At 31.0% G+C, this 18,415-nt stretch overlaps 1 protein-coding gene and 1 long non-coding RNA gene across 19 annotated transcripts in view; one reads left to right on the top strand and one right to left on the bottom strand.

Moving 5' to 3' along the window:
• LOC141451914 (voltage-gated inwardly rectifying potassium channel KCNH6-like) overlaps positions 1-9,093 on the top strand; it is a 522,696-nt gene extending 513,603 nt beyond the window's left edge. For all 6 annotated transcript variants that reach the window (XM_074123727.1, XM_074123721.1, XM_074123724.1 and 3 more), the window contains 9 exons: positions 1,151-1,288; positions 2,133-2,258; positions 3,050-3,164; positions 4,481-4,589; positions 4,682-4,776; positions 5,344-5,446; positions 5,815-5,882; positions 5,964-6,120; positions 6,311-9,093. In XM_074123727.1, the coding sequence (XP_073979828.1) occupies positions 1,151-1,288; positions 2,133-2,258; positions 3,050-3,164; positions 4,481-4,589; positions 4,682-4,776; positions 5,344-5,446; positions 5,815-5,882; positions 5,964-6,120; positions 6,311-6,388 (989 nt within the window). In that variant the 3' untranslated portion in view covers positions 6,389-9,093. The remainder of the gene's footprint in view (positions 1-1,150; positions 1,289-2,132; positions 2,259-3,049; positions 3,165-4,480; positions 4,590-4,681; positions 4,777-5,343; positions 5,447-5,814; positions 5,883-5,963; positions 6,121-6,310) is intronic.
• Positions 1-18,415, bottom strand: part of LOC141451921 (uncharacterized) — a 75,256-nt gene that overhangs the window by 26,667 nt on the left and 30,174 nt on the right. The window contains exon 1 of one of the 13 annotated variants that reach the window (XR_012457187.1): positions 574-1,151. The exons of the other annotated variants lie outside the window; for them this stretch is intronic. This is a non-coding gene — a long non-coding RNA (uncharacterized lncRNA). Of the gene's footprint in view, positions 1-573; positions 1,152-18,415 lie in introns of those variants that run through there. 13 annotated transcript variants of the gene reach the window in all.

The following is an 18,415-nucleotide window of genomic DNA, read 5'->3' as shown; positions in this document are numbered from 1 at the left end:
ATCATAGAGAAATGGAAACGTTCAGAGAAAGTTTTTAGTACACCCTGGATGATACTATCTTTGGTTTTGAGCTTATGATCTGGAGATAGATTTAGAAATCAGATTTGCTATGAATTCGCTGGCCGCGAATGTTGCTTTCGTCGCAACAGATAGATCACCGGATCTGTTAAAAGGTTTTATCTGAGAGGGGCAACTCTTAAAATGCTTTTCTAAAAATACGAAAAAGGGAACTTTTCCAAATATTTGTTCACTTTTGAAATGGCCTAAAACACGCCCCCAAAAAATACTCATTTTTAATTGAGAACATTAAAACACAATTAAAGAAGAAGCCCTACTATAACAGGTAGTTAGTTAAAATGAATAGACAGAAGATATTTTATAAAGGTAACAAATTTAATTTATTTTACTAACTTGGGATTGGTTGTTCATTTTATATTGTTATTGTTTAATTAAATACCCATATTTATATAATTTATTGCTTTATATGTTAGCACGTAATATATATCTTTATGCGAAATATAATGTTTGTTACAATCACTATAAACCATTAAAGTAATTAAAATTTGTGCTTACCATTTTGGTAATTATTCTGTCCAGGCTGTAATTTATGTTGCATTTCTTATCTTTTGCCTTAATGCAAAAGTAATGTCGCTTGGATGTAACCATAACTCCTTAGTTACCTTCAAAGATTTTATTAAAACTAGTGACAGTCCTGAACGCGAAGCGCACGCAGTGTGATGTGCCGAGATCTTTTGGAAGTTTTATCAAGAGAGTAAACCCTTGAGTTTTTAACCTTTTGGAAACCATTACATCGTAAAATAGTCCATTGTCCATTTAAAAAAAAAATTACTTTTGCAAAATGTAGTTAAATGAGCAGTATATTTGCTAATTACCAACCTAACCTATTTTTTTTACCTTTAATTAAAATAAATGTTGCAACTTTTGTATCTACTAATTAAATTTTATAACAGTTTCATTCTCGTGTATTGCTTTAATGTGGCTTATTTGTTTAAATTGCTTTCATTTGTGGTTAATTGTGAATTTCTTTTAATTATATTGACCGAATCTATGCATACATTAATTTTATTTTTATTTATTATACATTTTATTATTACCGTTATTGTTTACAAATGTTATTCTTTCTAATTAGCTGGCGTCCGGACTGAGGGTAGGATGAAACATTCAGGGAGTTCGCAAAACGTTCGGCGCCAGGATTTAAGAGGTTCCTCGGCGGCGACCTCGGATTCCTCTAGGGAAACACAGCCGCTTTTAGATCATCAAGCACCCAGTAAGTTTTTTTAAAATTACTTTTAAGTTTTAAAATCAGATATAAAACATTCAAGACGACTTTCACTTAGTGCGTTTATTATAAGTGATAATAAGTCTTCAATTTTCTTCAACTAATTTTGAGCGACTAAAACAGTTCTATTGTCTTCTGTTTGTATGCTTTGGTACTGGGGTCACCTAAGTGAAAAATGCTGTAGTAATATCTGAAAAGCTGGACATGTTTGCTTCAGATGAGATGATTAGCATTTTTATAAAAAAAAAGATGGCCCCCTCAAAAAAAAAAAAAAAAATGCATGACACAATCAATTGAGCTTGTGCAGTTTCCTTTTGTGTGTGTATGTATCTTCTCAAAAAACAGGTGAAAACCCAAAATAGACTATTTTCACGAAAACTTTATCCTCTTTCCCAAGTAAAGCAAGAATAAGTTGAACTAGGTACGGAAAAAGAGGAAAATCCCAGCTATAAAGGTAGAACACACCTGAGAACTTGATAAATTTTGGTTTAAAGAAAATTGATGTAACCGTTTTCGAGAAAAAGTTTTCGAAATAAACTGGGGGAGGAATGAGTTTATTATGGCACATTCGGTTGATAAAATTTTTCTTAATTTTTCCTCTTGAGAGAGTATAGGAAAATCTGAAAAAGTAATTATTTTCCCTGACCGATTTTGAGAAAAAAAAATTTATTGTTTACAAATCTGGGAATGAAAGAAAACTCTATTTTTAAAAACCAAAATTTCGAATCCTTTTCCTCTGGTGACTGAAAAGCAACTGTCTCTTTGTTAGAAAATTTATAACAGTAGTTAGAGAAAATCAACATTTATCAATTTTTATTTATTTATTTTTAAGTTTCAGAGGGTCTGCCCCCCGAACAGACCAATGAGGAGTGCCATTTAAGCAGCACTTCCCATTATACTACTCCGGGATCTGTCAGTCCCCTACATTCCAACACCATGTTAAAACCCCATCAACAGGGTGAGTATTTATTTAATTGAATTATGAAAATAAAAACTACATAGAATTGAGAATAAGAACTAAGAAGCACAATGTGTACTCTGAAATAGCCAACTAGGAACGTTCAGTCTGGGTGAAATCGTGAATAGGAGGGAGAAAAAAAAGGAATTGGGGATAAATCTACACTCATGGCATTCTCACAATTAAAACAAAATACTAGGGGTTCTACTAGCTGAATCTAGATAAAAACATACAGAAGATACAGGCTGAAATGATTTCTCTAAGTAAACTGAATCCATGCTTGCTTCAAAAATGAACAACTAACTCCCGGTGGGGAGCAAAAAACTGACGAAAACTTAAATTATCGTAGCGTAGAAGGAGATAAAAGACTATTGTGGGCGACACACATTAAAAGTGAAAAAGACTATACTCTCAGACAGCTCTATCCCTTAATTACGCTACTGAAACTGCAATAATTTCTTGTACATATCAATGCTGATAATTTATGCGCAGCTACTAATGCTACATTGCATGAGTTTCATAATTAAGTGTGATCATACCGCTTTAAGAGCCGTTTGGTACCTACGGAACGTACTTTATAGACCAAGACAGCGCATTGATTACTAGAACCAGATATACTGGATCGACTCGGACAGAAAACAAACTGACATCTATTAAACAACCAAAACTACTGACAGAACGAATTACAAGACTAAACACTCTGTCAGTGTTAACTACTAATTTATCCTTAGATTATTATAATATTCATTGTTTTAAGAAATAAATAACAGATAATATTTTTTTTATTGCAGGGCCATCTGTGATAGCATACCCAAGCCACGGTGAACAGAAATGTTCGCATTGTGGCTGTACGTCCAAGGCTCGTGGTGATAGTGATATACATTTTAGGATAGATAGGATTAGCAGGTAAAATATTTAGATGGAGTTCAATAAAAATGCTCCTTAATAACCTAGAAGTCGATGCCCCTCCAAAAAAAAATTAAATATAAAGTAAAATAAAACAAAAACAAAAAAAATAAGTGGCCAATCTGGTAAAGTCTAATCTATGAAATAGTTAATTGCAAGTGTAGATTAGTTATCCGTTTCGTAACAATAGGTTTGTAAGAGAGTCGAAAAGCTGACATGAAGTGAGAAGTGCATTATGTCGTAACAAATATTTTCTTCTATTTTCACAACAATTCAACTTGTGAAAAGACTTAAAATGAGAATTTTTTTTTCTACAGATGGAAAATAAAATGTATTCATGAATTTTAGAACTCTTTTTAGTTTAGTGTTCAGTTCGCCAGTAAGGTCATTGTACATCAGATAGCAGTAGTTTAAGCTGAAGAAGTACAGTGTGGAAGATTAGTAACTTCTGGAGTTCTGTAGATAGTATTTGTTTATTGAATTTTATCTGGTAAAAAGTTTTAATCTGTTTAAAATACTCGTAGTACAGAGAGAGGTGTAACGTCGTTCGGTCTTCTTCTGACCCGGTCAGGTCGAAATAAGTCAGCCAAGAGGATGAAGAAATACATCAGTGGGGTCAACCAATAAAACTTCATAATCTTAAGGGTCGAGTTCTGTTTTAGTCTGTGCCGATATATGTGGACGAAGATTGAGACTATATGATTGAAGCTGATTTGAGGTCATATGGGCTGGATATTATGGTGTGGGATAAACATAGGGATTGGTATTATCTTTCCCTTGCAGAATAATCATGCTGGTTACCATCTTGCAGGTAGAGAATGTTCTGATCTCAGCCTTGCAAAAGTTTGTCATAATCTTTCTATAAAAAGAACTTTTAAAGAAATTTTGTCTTGGCTACGATGTTTTCCTCAACAATCAAAAGTATTATTTACTTATCTTCAACAAGCCTGGGATGATATACCCAAGAGAACAGATATCATCACCTCATTTGAAGCATATCCTAACATGTTTCTAGGATTTATTGTTAACCATGAAGTTGTAGTAGAAAGAATACAAATATTTTTTAATTGATGGCATGCCCTTGCTGTATTGAAATAATTAACTACTTAGGATGAGATGAATGAATGAAGCCCTCATTGACACACACACTGCAGATTACTTTTCATTCAAAATTTCTTGAAAGCTGTGTGCACATTCTGACGGAAAAATTTTGGAAACAGCCATATTCTAGCAACAGTAACATTAACCTGATGACAGAAATTCTCATATTTATGTGATAATGTAAAGATATCAAATTATTTTTTTTGTAATTACAGACAGTTAGAGGCTCTAGAACAATCAGTAGCAGGAGATGTCAGGCATATCCTTTCCATATTAAGACATCAAGCTTCGGGTGGGAAGAATATTGATTCTGTTGATAGAGAGGTAAATATATTCTCTTACGTTTTGGTATAAAGATTGTTTCTTCAAGTTCATAAACTATGTTTAAACTTTTTTCTTTTTTTGACAATTTACAGCAACAGTCCTGGGTAGATAGTCGTTCAAGACCGTCTCCAGTTCGAAGGAGTTCTAGTGTACCTCAGAATGATGCAGCATTGCAAGCTCAACCTAGGTAAGTAAATTAGCTATTTAAAAAACTATATTTATGGGACGAGTAATGTAAAACCCAATATAGTTCAGTGGTGCCCCCTGCAGTGCCAGATGTAGACTTCTCATTCTCTCCAAATTAAGATACCTGAGAAATCATTTATATACTCTCCCCCAACATTGTCTGTATCTGTAACCCACAGAATCTGCATGAACCCATCAGGTTCCATGCGTAGCGTCTTCAAACGTCCTACAAGATGGTAATAACTTGTTTAGATTTTTTACTCAGTCCAAGACGTTTATCAAGTTTCTTTTTTTTGCGGATATAATTGATCTCTCGGAGGGCCCGGCAGTCAGGAATAACCACTCCCCTGCCGTCGATGGACGCCCGGTTCCCAACAGATTCATATAGAAATCCTGAGGATTCCTCCGTTTGACCACCTCTAAAAACCGAAGAAGCATAAGATTGAGGATTCCCTCTATTCTGACTAGAAATAACTCCTCATTCCTCCCGTTTATAGAAAAAAACAACAATTAAACGCTAAACCTAAATAGATATCTATATAAAATGTGTGCATATTCTCTCTTGTAGGGGACAGGAGGCATCACGATTGCCTTATCCGTCACCATTACGACAACAGCCAGGGGTAATCGTACCAAGGAGAAGTCAATCTCAACCTGTAGATTTATCTCATGTAAGTAAATCTCAGATATTAGATTCGTGTTTTAGTAGAAGAGGGTTTTTAAAGACTTTTGTAGAGTTACGAAAGATCTGCTTTTTTAACGACCACGATCAGCAAAAATGATTTGATTTATTGCAACATTGAAACATCTTCTTCCTTGTTCTTTGACGCTAGAAACAGGATTCAACAGTTTCAGTCAATTCAGCTTCCTAGATTTTGCATAGATTTAGCTGGCCAACCCTCATGGAATCTAATCTAATCACTGATCTAAATCAGTACGCCATCCCGCCCTATTGTTTTCCTGAAAAAAATTTACAGGAAGAAATTTGATATAATGTCAACTAATTAATTAAACCTAAAATTTTGTATCTTATTTCCAGCCTCCAATAGTTCATCAAAGGAGTAACGAAGAAACTATACTGTCACCTACGTACGCGCACGATAGGAGGTACGCACCGTAAATTTATAATAAATTGCTATTTAGAAGCAAATATGTATTTAAATAATTCTTATTGTATAATTATGGCAGCGATGGAAGCAGTAGTGATGGTTGGCGAGGAGGTGCCTCAGAACTTGGAAGGCGAAGACAACTGTTGACAACCACCAGGTGTGTTACCAGTACTGATGATGTAGATCTGCCAACACCTCAAGCTCCTATAGCACGGCTGGATTCCCTTCAGGAAATGGTAAGTTTGAATATGTGCAAAAAAAAAAGAGAGAAAAGAGTTCAAATGATATTTCAAGGTTCGATGTCACGTCGGGTAAGGGATTCCCGAAAAAAAAAAGGGGAGGGAAATTCCCGCACCCCAAAACGGAAAGTTTTAGTAAGTGATTGGAAATTCTAATCAATTTTTCCTCTTTTTTTTTTTTCACCAGGAATCAGCGTTAATATCCTCAAGATCGAGTATAACAGATCTCCATCAACAAGGTGACGCAAAATCCTCGCAAGTATAGTTAGAACATACAACAACCAAACCATTATGATCTCATTGTATTAGTTCCTTTATATGTTACCTTTTTATCATCCTAAAATTAGGTTAATATTGTAATTTTTTTTTTCCTGTTTTTGTTGTATTTTTTTTATTGAAAAGTTAAAATTATTTTTTTTTATTTCATTTAATTTTTTTTTAAATAAAACCCATTTCTGTTTTTAAATTACTGATTATTTTATTTTATGCATATCAATTTTTTTTTTTCATTTTTATCATATTTTTTTTAATGTACATAAAACTGATAGCAAAAAACAAAGCAAACACAAAATTTATATTGTATACAAAAAAAAAATTTTAGAAAAAATTAAAGAAATAAAAATAATAAAATGGGGAGAAAAAAAATTCACATGTGTATAAAAAGAAAAGTAAACTCTGATATGTATATTTTTTAATTTTTGTGATAAATTTTTTCAATACAAAAAAAAATTTATAATATAGGACACTAAAAATGACATCAATTTGATTTATAAGTAAAATAATTGAAAAAAATTAATAAATAATAATTAAAATTAATTTAATTTTTGCTCGCGCGTATATGTTTTACAATGAAAAAAAAAAAATGAAAATAATGATAATATTAAGAAAAGAGATTTGTAAAATAAAATAAAGATATATGAAATTGAAAAGAAATTTAATTTATTAATAATAATTAAAAAACAAAAAAAAACTAGGTAAAAATCAAATGCAGTGCCTATTTATATCGTTTTTTTAATACGTTTTCTTCATTTTTCTTAAATAGTTTAATCTTTTCTTTAAAAATTTCTTTCTTTTTTTTATATATATATAAAAGCTAAAGAAGAGAATAATATTTTACAATATAAAATGTGTAAGAAAAAAAAATTTATCATGTATTAAATAGTAATATATATAATATATACACACACATGTAAGTGTATGAAGTTAATATGAGTCCCATAATGTTTTGCTTACACGAGAAATGAAATTTCAAGACTTATAATTTATTAAAATATTATTTTCCACAAATAGTTTTTAATTATTTGATTTTTTTTAATAAATATACCCAGAGTATAAAAGTTTATAAAATTGAAAGATTATGTAGATTTACGTCTTCTTTTTTTTTTTTTTTGCTAGCTAAAAATATTGCCAAGCTTTTTTTTTTTTAAACAAAAATATATTACTTTATTTTCTTAGAATTTTATCTGTAGAATATATTCTTGATAAATCTTTTGGAAAGAAACAGGTTTCCTATAAAGAAGTGGAAAAAAAAAAAAAGGTCTTGTGATGCATTTTTTGTGTGGTAAAATGTCATTGGAAACACAATTAATGAATATGCAACTGAGTGCATGCACTTTGTGAATTGAAAAAAGAAAACCATAGGATTTTTATTGTTTTAGTTATTTTATTATTTTTTTTTTTTTTTTTTAAAAAATCAATTATTTGTATTTATAAAATGTAAAACTTAAAAATAAAAGAACTTTTTTTATATATTACAAATTATTACAATATGCTTTGATAAGAATAAATTAAAACTTGGAATTAATTAATTGTAATAAAAAAAATTGAAAAAAAAAAAAAAAAGAACTGCTCGAGATATACACTGCCGGTCAAAAGTTTAGGACCACCTCAATTTTTTGAGAATATTCGATATATTTTGGAATAAATAACACAAACTAACATTGTTTTTCAACAATGAAGCTTTAATATATGTTAACAGAAGTACACAGTTCAATATACGAGGGGCACTATTTATATTTTGAGCCTAATAATAAAAAAAAAAAACAGTAATTTGTCATTGAAAATGACTTTATTGTTTTTCAAAATATTCTCCTTTATGAGGATATACTCATAATCATGCGTTCGAACCACTTTTCAAAGCATTTCCCCCCCCCCCCCAATCCGCTTGAGACACCTCCAAAACCTATGGTTTTTGAATGCATCAACGGGCTTCTTCTGCTGCCGACAGAAAAAAATCGTTGTGCACGTAATTTATTCTTGACGTTCGGAAATAAATAGAAGTCATTTGGTGCCAAATCAGGACTGTACCGGCCCATTAATTCGATTTTTTTTTTTTTTTTTTTTTTTGAGTGCTCAAATAGTTAATTGTTAGACGAGATGTGTGTGACAGCTGGCATTGTCTTGATGAAGAATGATCCGACGACGGCTTGTTTGTTTTTACTTATTTCATCAAAGCAAACAAATGGTTGTGTACCATACAGAATTGACCTTACTACGTTCCCTCTAAAGTGGTGGTTCTCGCTCTTCTCATTGGTCGGGGTCGCGACTGACAGGTTGAGAACTGCTGCTCTAAAGGCACTGTTGCGCCACATGACCAGTTTTTCCGGGGAAAAAAAAAACAAAAAAAAACAGGCGACCATTTGTTTCGAAGTGCTTCGAGCGCGAAAAAACTTTTGTTGGTTTTGGTTCATTTTGAAACACCCATACAGAGTCGACAGCTGTCTAGTTTCCGGCTCATACAGCATATATCCATGATTCGTCGCCTGTTACAATCTTATACACGTCTTTTGAAGCACCGCCATTGTACGTATGCCTACCGTAAGTGTAATTAGGGTTTTAGTAATCAGGTGGTCTTAAACTTTTGAGCGGCAGTGTATATAAATATAATAAAAATTATGTGAAGCTATTTGCTATTTGTAAATTTTTTAGATTTTAATAAAAAAAGCAAAATACAAAAAAAAAAAAAAGAAATCTCATTGTGCACTTTTTTGGCAAATACAAATGAAAAAAACAAAAAATTGTATTATTATTTTTTGTATTACGATAAAATTAAAAAAACCTTTACAATGTACTATAAGCTAAATTAAATTTAAATAAAAATAAAAAGGTAAAAAAAATAATTAATGCGACAATTTGTAATTGAAAAATAATGACAGAGCATATTTTGTGAATTTTTAATTGTCTAGATATTAAGAAAAATGGCAGAACAAAAGAAAAATTTCTAGTTTTTAGCTTGTCGTGATTAAATTAAAATTTTTGAAAATAAAAAAGTAAAAACAAGAAAATAATGAACATGGCAATTTACGTAATTCTAATGTTGTTTATATTATTTATTTATTTTTCTTTTTATTATAAAAAAAAATAGGCTAGTTCAAAATTTATTTAAAAATTTGTTTTAATAAAATACCTGAAGCCTTCTTTTTGTTTGCCCCCCCCCCCCAATAAAAAGGGGCGGAGGAAGATTCTGTTTCATAATTATTTTGGGATATCAAACGAGTCATGGTGGATGTTAATTGATGAATTGGGTCCAGCTGGGAAATACTTCTTCCTTTTTTTGTGCCCTGTTTGTATTTTCTTTTCTTTTTTTCGTTTTTCAAAACAGCTGAACAGTTTCAGGCCATTGATTCATCCATCAGTGCTTAAAAGATAAGAATGTCTCCTACTTTATGTAAGGAATTTTACATTTCCTGAGAGAAATCAGGTAGCAATGAAGATTCATTCGCCCTTAGTTCTAAAAACTCACTTGGTACAAATAGGAGTTTATCTATGTAAAACGGCGCGCACAGTATAACTTAATTTTGTCGTCGCATTGAACTCGTATCGCTTGTGAAAAGAAAGCTTATTCACGGACAATGTTTCCATCAATCAGTAGTAAATTAAATAAAATCCACCGTTTTTCTTTTGCGTTTACACTCACTAAATCGGCCAACAGTTTAAATGAAAAAACTTGAAAACAGGCAGCTGACAAAATACTTCCTGCCGTTTACGGTAATGACGTAAAATTCGTGGACGTAAAAAACAAAAAAAGGAATTTAACTTCAAAATCAAAACGGTAATAACGATGAGATATTTGTAACCTGAAGTGCTAATTAAAAAGTACGAGCTCCATTTCGAGAATGCTACCTTTCATAGGGTTCTTTCAATCCTTAACCCACAATTAAGAACACCCTCATACTCCTTCCATTTCAGTTTTTAAAGAAGTATTGTACGTCAAAAAAAACGTTGAAAAGTCTGCCGAATGTGGTCAATTTTAGGAGTTAAAGTACATCACATTAAAAGAAAAATTAATAAATTTGATGTAAATCAAAGCTTAGGCGTTGGGCCATTAATTTACGAAAGAAACCGAATACGAACCAATTACTTGAGACCAAAGTTCCCTTGGCTATACTGTAATAAGAACATGTAAAAGTTTGTTTTTTTTTTAAGAGTCTCGCCAAAACGTAGCGCCGATTACTTTTCAATTCTGATATGTGGATGCATTTTTAACCATCTATCCCATGTACAATCCAAGATAACTTAATTTCTGCACAAGGAGTATAGGATTTCAGTTGCTGAAGACGGGGAGAAAAGATTTTTCCAGCCTGTAATCAACTGAAGAGCATTTGGTTGAGGAAAAGCCCTTGTGACATTAACAGGATTAGGAATAGGGTCCCGGGAAAAAGCGGGTAGCGAGAGTATCTACTGAACAAGGTGTTTTTATATGCACCTCCTTATGTCGTTTACTGCCTTTGGGGACATATAAAATTTGGCCAAAAACGTCAAAAAGACTTCTAAGAACATTTTTTTTTTTAGCTTCAGTCAATCAAATCTTATAAAAGCCAGTTTCCAATTTCACTAGTAACCCAGCTTCCTGGATGGCCAGTTTGTAAAAGTAGGTGGATGATGAAAATCCGTGGGGCCATTCCCACCAGCATCATTCGTCGTTCCCAGTGTTATGAAACCAGATCTCCTAGCATTTATTTGTTTTCTTTTTAAATTGAAGATTTCATTCTTATTAAAGTTTCGATTTTTCCCACTTTGGATTCCCTAGTTAAGATAGATATCTTTTTTCTTTTTTTTGTTTGTATAGTTATTTTATTTTACTATACTTTTTCTAAGTAGAAAATAATAAAAGAAAAAACAAATTCAAAAATTGGAAATACGAAGGAAAAAAAATTAAACAGAAAAAACAAAATCATTTAGAGCGCACTAGATTCTTTAAAATATGCTTGGTGTTTTGATAAATTTTATGGAAAAAAAATAAATAAATATATATATGTAATTAATTATTAATAGCTCATTATTATTGAGATAAATTAATTTACGCAATAAAATTAATTTTTTCACTTGCCCAATTTTTAAATAAAGAAATAATTTTCAATAATAATTTAAAATGAAATAAGTACTTTATGCACTTAAAAAATGTCTATTCCCCCACTTTTTCCAATGGGAAAAATTATTTCCATAAAAAGATCAATGTTCATCATAAAAAAAGAAAATTAATTGTAATGTATGTAATTTTATTAAAAACAAAAACAACATTCATGATTATTTGCTCATTAAAAGGGAAAAAATAAATAAATAAATTTATGAAATTAAAATTAATCAACGAATAATGTCTTTAGTAATATTTATTAATTTGAATAAAAGCAAAACGGTTTCCTATTTAATAATTACAAATTTTAAAATAAAACTATGTGTTTTTTTCTGCTTAAAATAATTTTGAGGAAAGAATAAACCAAAATATTTTGCAAATGAAATAGAATACAATATTTATATATGTTTCTTCTTCAATTTTCATGTTCAATGATTATTATTATTACTGGAAAGCGTCCAGAGTTGGAAACCAGTAGCAGAGCTAAAAAATTTCTTTAAAACCTAAACTTCATGGTCCATATTTTTAAAAAATAATTTCAAAAGAAACAATCGATATAAACATTCGATTTAAAGAGAATACTTAAAACTTTTTTTTCCTATTCTCTTTTATTGGGAATCATGTATTTTAGAAAGTTTCAATTTTAGAACATGAAAAACTAAAGCACCTAAACACTGCTGAAGAGTTAGCTATTAGTCTGCAGAACAGAAAGATACTTGCTATGACCCAGTTTTCCATCATTAAAGATGTAGAAGATGTGATCTGTTCGTGATTTCTATTCAAATTGAAGCTATTAGTGACAGTTTTGGCTGATGCTAAGATGATTGAAGAACAATTAGGAGTTTGCATAAAAGAGCAGAGGGTCGAAGTAAACAAATAACTAACCCAATCTTTGCGTAAAAGATCCGACATCAGCATGCAGTTTCCAGCTGGTGCTACATGAAATGGGAACAATAATACGGTGGGCAACGTAATTGGATGTATAATTAGAACAGCATTTTGCTGAAGTTCAATTCGTATTTTCGCCGATGAAGAAGTTATATAGCACATGTGAGGGAATCTAATAAGAAGCAGTGTCTTGTAAAAAACCAAGGAAAAAACATAGCCAAGTATGAGTTGGAAACAGTTACAGTCAAATTCTCTTTTTCAAACTTATTAACCCACTTCTGATGCAAAAATCAGCTGACCGAACGAACATTTTCAAAAAAAAAAAAAACAAGAGGATACGAGACTGATCTTGCCTACGATTACAATCGCCTTTTTTGCAGATAGATGGTACTCAGCATCGAAATGCTGTTTTAAGTATACAGAAATTTGTAAAAATGGAAATGAACGGAACTCTCGCAGAAGGAAAGAGATAAATGATTGTAACATTAAACCCTTGGCTGTGGAGCATCGAGAGAACTTTGTTAGCGTTTTCTTGAAGGTGATGGGTTATCTTCAACGGAAACTTAGGTTGTTTCTCTCCCAACAAAAAGAAAGTCCAAACTGGGGCACAACAGTGTGTTCGATTTGTCTGGATCCGTATGGAATGGAAGGAAAAGGCAACTATAATTCCGCCTTGACATCTTCCAGAAGTCCTACTTGACCTGGCTATCTATAGAACAAAAATTCTCCTTTTCCATTGGCCAACTTTAACCTGATTTCGCTATCAAAGGTTAAAAAAAAATCCCTACCCCAACACCTCTGATAACAGGGAAGTACGTTTCCCCTTTTTTTTTTTCAATCTAGAGGAATTCTGCCCTGCAACCAAAGATCTATTGTGCTTCATACGGTACATGGTGAGACCATTCAACCACCACCAGGTGATAGAAAACTTACCCAGATTTATTCGACAAGTTCTAGAGGATGGGAGGCGATAGGAGCCAGCAGTTAGAGATTTTAATTCTCTAGGACTATACCCTCAAATGCCCTCCCATATCGTTAGTGAGTGTGGTTAAACAAAAATTCCAACCAGAATGACAAAATTTCCTGAAAAAGCGTTTAATCCACTATTTCCTATAGACGACTTCCAGAATGTGGAAGAACGTTCATATAAAATGTATTTTCTGTATTATCTGATCGCTAATTGTAGCCAAGCTTTTCCGGCTCAGTAAGTGGTGCCCAGTAAAATAATTTCACTTCAAAAACAAACAAAAATAGGAAAATGTGGAAATATTTGCTAGTTGTACGGGCGATTTTAAGTGGTGTTATTTAGAATTCAATTGGGAATTGACCAGAAAACAGAAATGTGAAACTAAAAGAAAATTACATAGGAAAATTTATCTCTGACAAAAGTTTTCCACTACTCCAAGATCATACAACAACCTTGGATGCCCAAAAAATTGTAATATTGAAAACAAATATTGCAATACGTTTCTAAAATTTGTGTTAAATTATCAGGTTCAAAAATTATATTTGTTCAAAATAATAAATACCATAAATTAAATAAACCATAACCTGCTGCATTAATGCGAACAAATTTTAATTGATGGAAAATAAAACGATTAAAAATTTAAATTAAAATGCAAGTATTAATTTCATTTTTAATCATTTTGTACAAGAAAAGAAAAACTCATAGAAACACATTGAGCATTTTGAAAATTGAATGAAATTAAATAAAGTGAAAAAAATAAATTTAATAGAAATAAATCATTGAAATTCAATCATAAAAAACAAAACTTCACTTGTAATATAAGCGTTGAATTAAAATTAATAAATAGCCAATATTGCTGTTTTCAATATACATTTTCAATTAATTCACAATTCTGTCTTCATTTTTATTCTTTTTTTCATAACTAATTATTAGATTGTGAATGGTGCTTCAGCATTAAAATGAAATAAAAATTAAAATTATAATAAAATAAAAGGTGTCTTAAAAAAAACAGAAGAAATATATGTATATGTGTAAAAAGACTTGGGCATTGTCTATAAACTATTTTCATAACATTGATAAAATTCGATGGAGACACAGTTACAAAAAGATTTTATAGTTTGCAAAACTAAAGTAATTTTACTATAAAATATAATGAGTATTGTAAACTAAAAATTTTACTTTTTTTTTATTTTTAGATTTAATTGGCTTTTTTTTTGTTTAAGTTTCGAAAATGGAAAATGAAAAGTTTTTTTAAAAAAATTTAAGATTATATAATATAAATCAAGAAATATTTAAAATCTGATTTGAAACAAAAAAAAAACAAATTGTACTTACCTCCTTCAGATTATAATCAAACTCTTACCAAATTCCGCTAGCTTAGGCTGAACATCATGAAAAACTTACAAGTAATCCAATCACACACTACTTATTAATTAACATAAGCGCTGTGAAAGTCTCAAGCTGACCAGAAGTCAGGCCAGTGAGGTTTCTTAGCCTGGCAGGATAACCTTGCTTAATTTTAGCAGGTTACGCGTCTGTCAGTTAGTCCAGATGTTTGAGTAGGCCGTTTTTTACTGTCTTAAGGCCCTTATCTTAAAATCATCAAAATTTGTACTGTTTGTGTGGTGAATCTAATGAAAACTAATTCATCACTTTGTAGAGGAATAGTTCAACTCAGATTAGAACTAAATTCCTTGTTTACCGGGGATTTATAGATTTCCCCCCCCCCCTTATCAGCTGATACGATTATTTTACGAAGGGCTACGAATAAGGTGGCTCAATAAGTCTAGCGGTGGGCCTATAAAAGATGGCTAATGAAATTATACCTCTTTTTTTTTGCCCTTATAATCGGTCTTAAAAATTGCCAGAAAGATCCTGGTGCCCGGGTATCTCTATTGTAACTATCAATAACTCACATTCATTATATTCCTGATCTTGATGACGGGGTAAGCACCTATATTGTTGCTGCTCTTTGAGGCTTTACAGCTCAATATTCAATCATATTTTAATATTTCTTGGTTTAATTTTATAATCGCTATTTCTTTTTCTTCTATTTTCCTATTTACACTTTTTCAATAATTGCTTCTTGTATTATATTTTATAATTTTACAAAAAAAAAATGACATTATTCCAAAAGCAGGGTGATTGTAAATATAATTTTATGTTTGTACAGAAAATTTCAAAATGGAAATTAAAGGAAAAAAATAAAATGATTTAAAAAAATAAAGAAATCAAAATAAAATCTTTATGAAAGTAGGTACATAAAAAATGTCCATAACATAAAGATAAAGACTTTTAAAAAATATGTATTAAAATAATATATGTATGCAAACATTTTATTAAAAATTTAAACAAAAAAAGAATACAAGTGAAAAAGAGAATAAAAAACCAAAAACAAAACATATATTCATAAATATGAAAACTAAAAGCTTGTAAATATTAATTTTTTTAAATTATGTAATGTATTTAATTTTATTACAGATTTGAAAAAGCTATTAATATTATGTGCTTCTATTTCCTTTCTTTCTATTTTTTGCAGGAGGGGGGAGAATGAAAAACTAGAAAATTATTAAAATTTAACAGACATATTTTCTTAAATTGATTTTCTTTTTAAAGTTGAAGTTCGTCAGCTAAAGTTCTATTTTCCTCTTAGGTTTATATCTTTTTACTAATTAGATTAGACCATACTAACATAATTATGCACTGAAAACACTGAAAGAAATTAATTATTACTAATACAACCTAAGTCAAATTAGGATTTACCATAGAATGGAAGATAATAAGCTGTAAACTTTGTATAAATCTTTGTTTTGGCATTTTTATAGGTTGTCTTAAAAGTCTCATAGAATCTCGTGTACGTGTCACCAGAAATTAGTGGTCAAAGGTCACGAAAATCTTTTTATTTTTTATTTTTTTGTAAATATCTTGTTTCCAGTGCTCTAAATGATCTTTAAAGTTATTACAAAAGTTGTAGAGCATAAAATTCTCTACAAATTTAGTTCTATGCAGTTTTTCATATAATCCTAATTAGATTGATTCTGGCAGCCGTTCGATCCAAAAATGACTGCCTTAGCTCTTACGTCGTTCAGAATAGTTCCATTTAACCACACTGAGCCACAACTAAGCGTGGCCCCGGGTACAGCTAGTTTTTAATATAATTTTACTAAATATTATTTTAACGAATATTTTATTTATGAATAATATTTCTGTACCTCGGAGAGAAAAGGCACCATGTCCATTTTTTTCGATTTTCAGATTTTGGCATCATTTTACAAATTTTTTGTTGCTCTTTCTACAGGTGTAAAGCACTATGTCCTATATTTACTATTAAGCGATTTATGTATATTTAAAAAGCGCTATGATACTTCATTACTTAAGGGTAAAAGGCACTACATGGGCATAAATTTTTTTCACAATGGAGATCAAAATAAAATATTTTAAAATATGGGAGTTAAAGTGGCCATACCTAATGTAATAATTACGGTGAGAAGTACAGGAAAGAGTATAACCGGAAAAGTGGAACAAAAAATGAATTTGGAAAAATATCTTTATTTGGCTCCCCTGTAAAATTTACTTTTTGTGACATGGTGCCTTTTCCCTCCGAGGTACAGATTTATAAATATTACTTATTATTATCTATTAATAAGTTAGTAATTAAGGTTTCTGGAGAATTATAATATTTTGTAATTTTATAAAACGTACTATGTACTGAATTACTTACTATAGACACAGCGCTTCCCACTATTCGTGCTCTATCTCAAGAACGGTTGATTGTTTAAAAAATTTCATAGAATAAAAGTAGGGAATTTGATGCTCTACAACTTTTGTAATAACTTTAAATATCATTTAGAGCACAGGAAACCAAGATATTTACACACAAAAAATAGGTGTTTCGTAACCTTTGACCACTGAACACGAGATTCTATGAGACTTTAGAGCCAACTTATAAGATGCTAAAACCAAGATTTATACAAGTTCATAGCTTATTATCTTCCATCCAGAGATTTATCCCTTTTTTTACCTAATTTGACTGGGCTATTAAGGAATAAATAAAATCCATAAATTGTTCTCGAACAAATGATGGCGAACAGTTTTAGGAAAAATAAAAAAATAAAATATGGGCATAATTTCCTCCCCCACCCCCACCCCAACGAATCCTTGTAAAAAAAGTTCGTTTTGCTAATGAGAGATAGGAAATCTTTATCCAGACCAGTCACTTATCGAGTTAGCTGGTCTCATCCACCTCAAATCCAGGGTCTAGATTCTTATACACCATTTTCTCTACAACGCAAGCCCTATTCAATCTAATCAGTACACAGCAGATTTCCTTTAGAAGATTCAAAGTACGACGAAGAGGTGGAGGACCTGTGGCTTTAGGCCGTTTTACATTTCCGGCTATTACCAGAAGATCCATCGCACAGCATTTTCACTGTACCATTTTTTATTTTCCATAACAACTTTATTTCTTTGCTGTTCATTATCTTTGTTGACTGATTCATAGTTTCAATAGGATCAAAAAATAAATGCCAGTTTCTGTCATGATACATTTTTATTATTGCCGAGCTTTCGACCTAGGGACTAGGGTCATCTTCAGGGCTAATTTACATCATTAGAGGGTTAGTGTGTCTTCTACCTCACTTAACAAAAATGAATAGACAAGACAGAAGACACACTAACCCTCTAATGATGTAAATTAGCCCTGAAGATGACCCTAGTCCCTAGGTCGAAAGCTCGGCAATTATAAAAATGTATCATGACTGAAACTGGCATTTATTCTTTCTCGAACGCAGATCTAAAGTATCGTCTTCACCAACTGCGCAGAGGGCCGAACTCATAATTACCTACACATAAACAATAATTGGTCAAGACAATGTGTGAATGTTTTTATCTTTTTTAGTTAATTTTTTTGTTATTTTATTTAATTTATTATTATCTTTGTTTTTGTGAGCATATTTCCTTATGGTAAAAATTGTTGCGGCCCATAAGGAGGAAAAAAGTTAAAGTATTTTATGAACACTAGTTAGATATAAACTATTTTTATGTCTAAATTTATTGAATACATATATATATATGTTTAAAAAAAA

This window comes from Rhodnius prolixus, unplaced genomic scaffold, assembly GCF_049639745.1.
Source record: "Rhodnius prolixus isolate KJV_2025 unplaced genomic scaffold, Rpr scaffold_14, whole genome shotgun sequence".
NCBI classification, from domain to species: Eukaryota; Metazoa; Arthropoda; class Insecta; order Hemiptera; family Reduviidae; genus Rhodnius; species Rhodnius prolixus.
The sequence above is the reverse complement of the archived record's forward strand: the minus strand, read 5'-3'. Positions and strand labels throughout refer to the sequence as shown.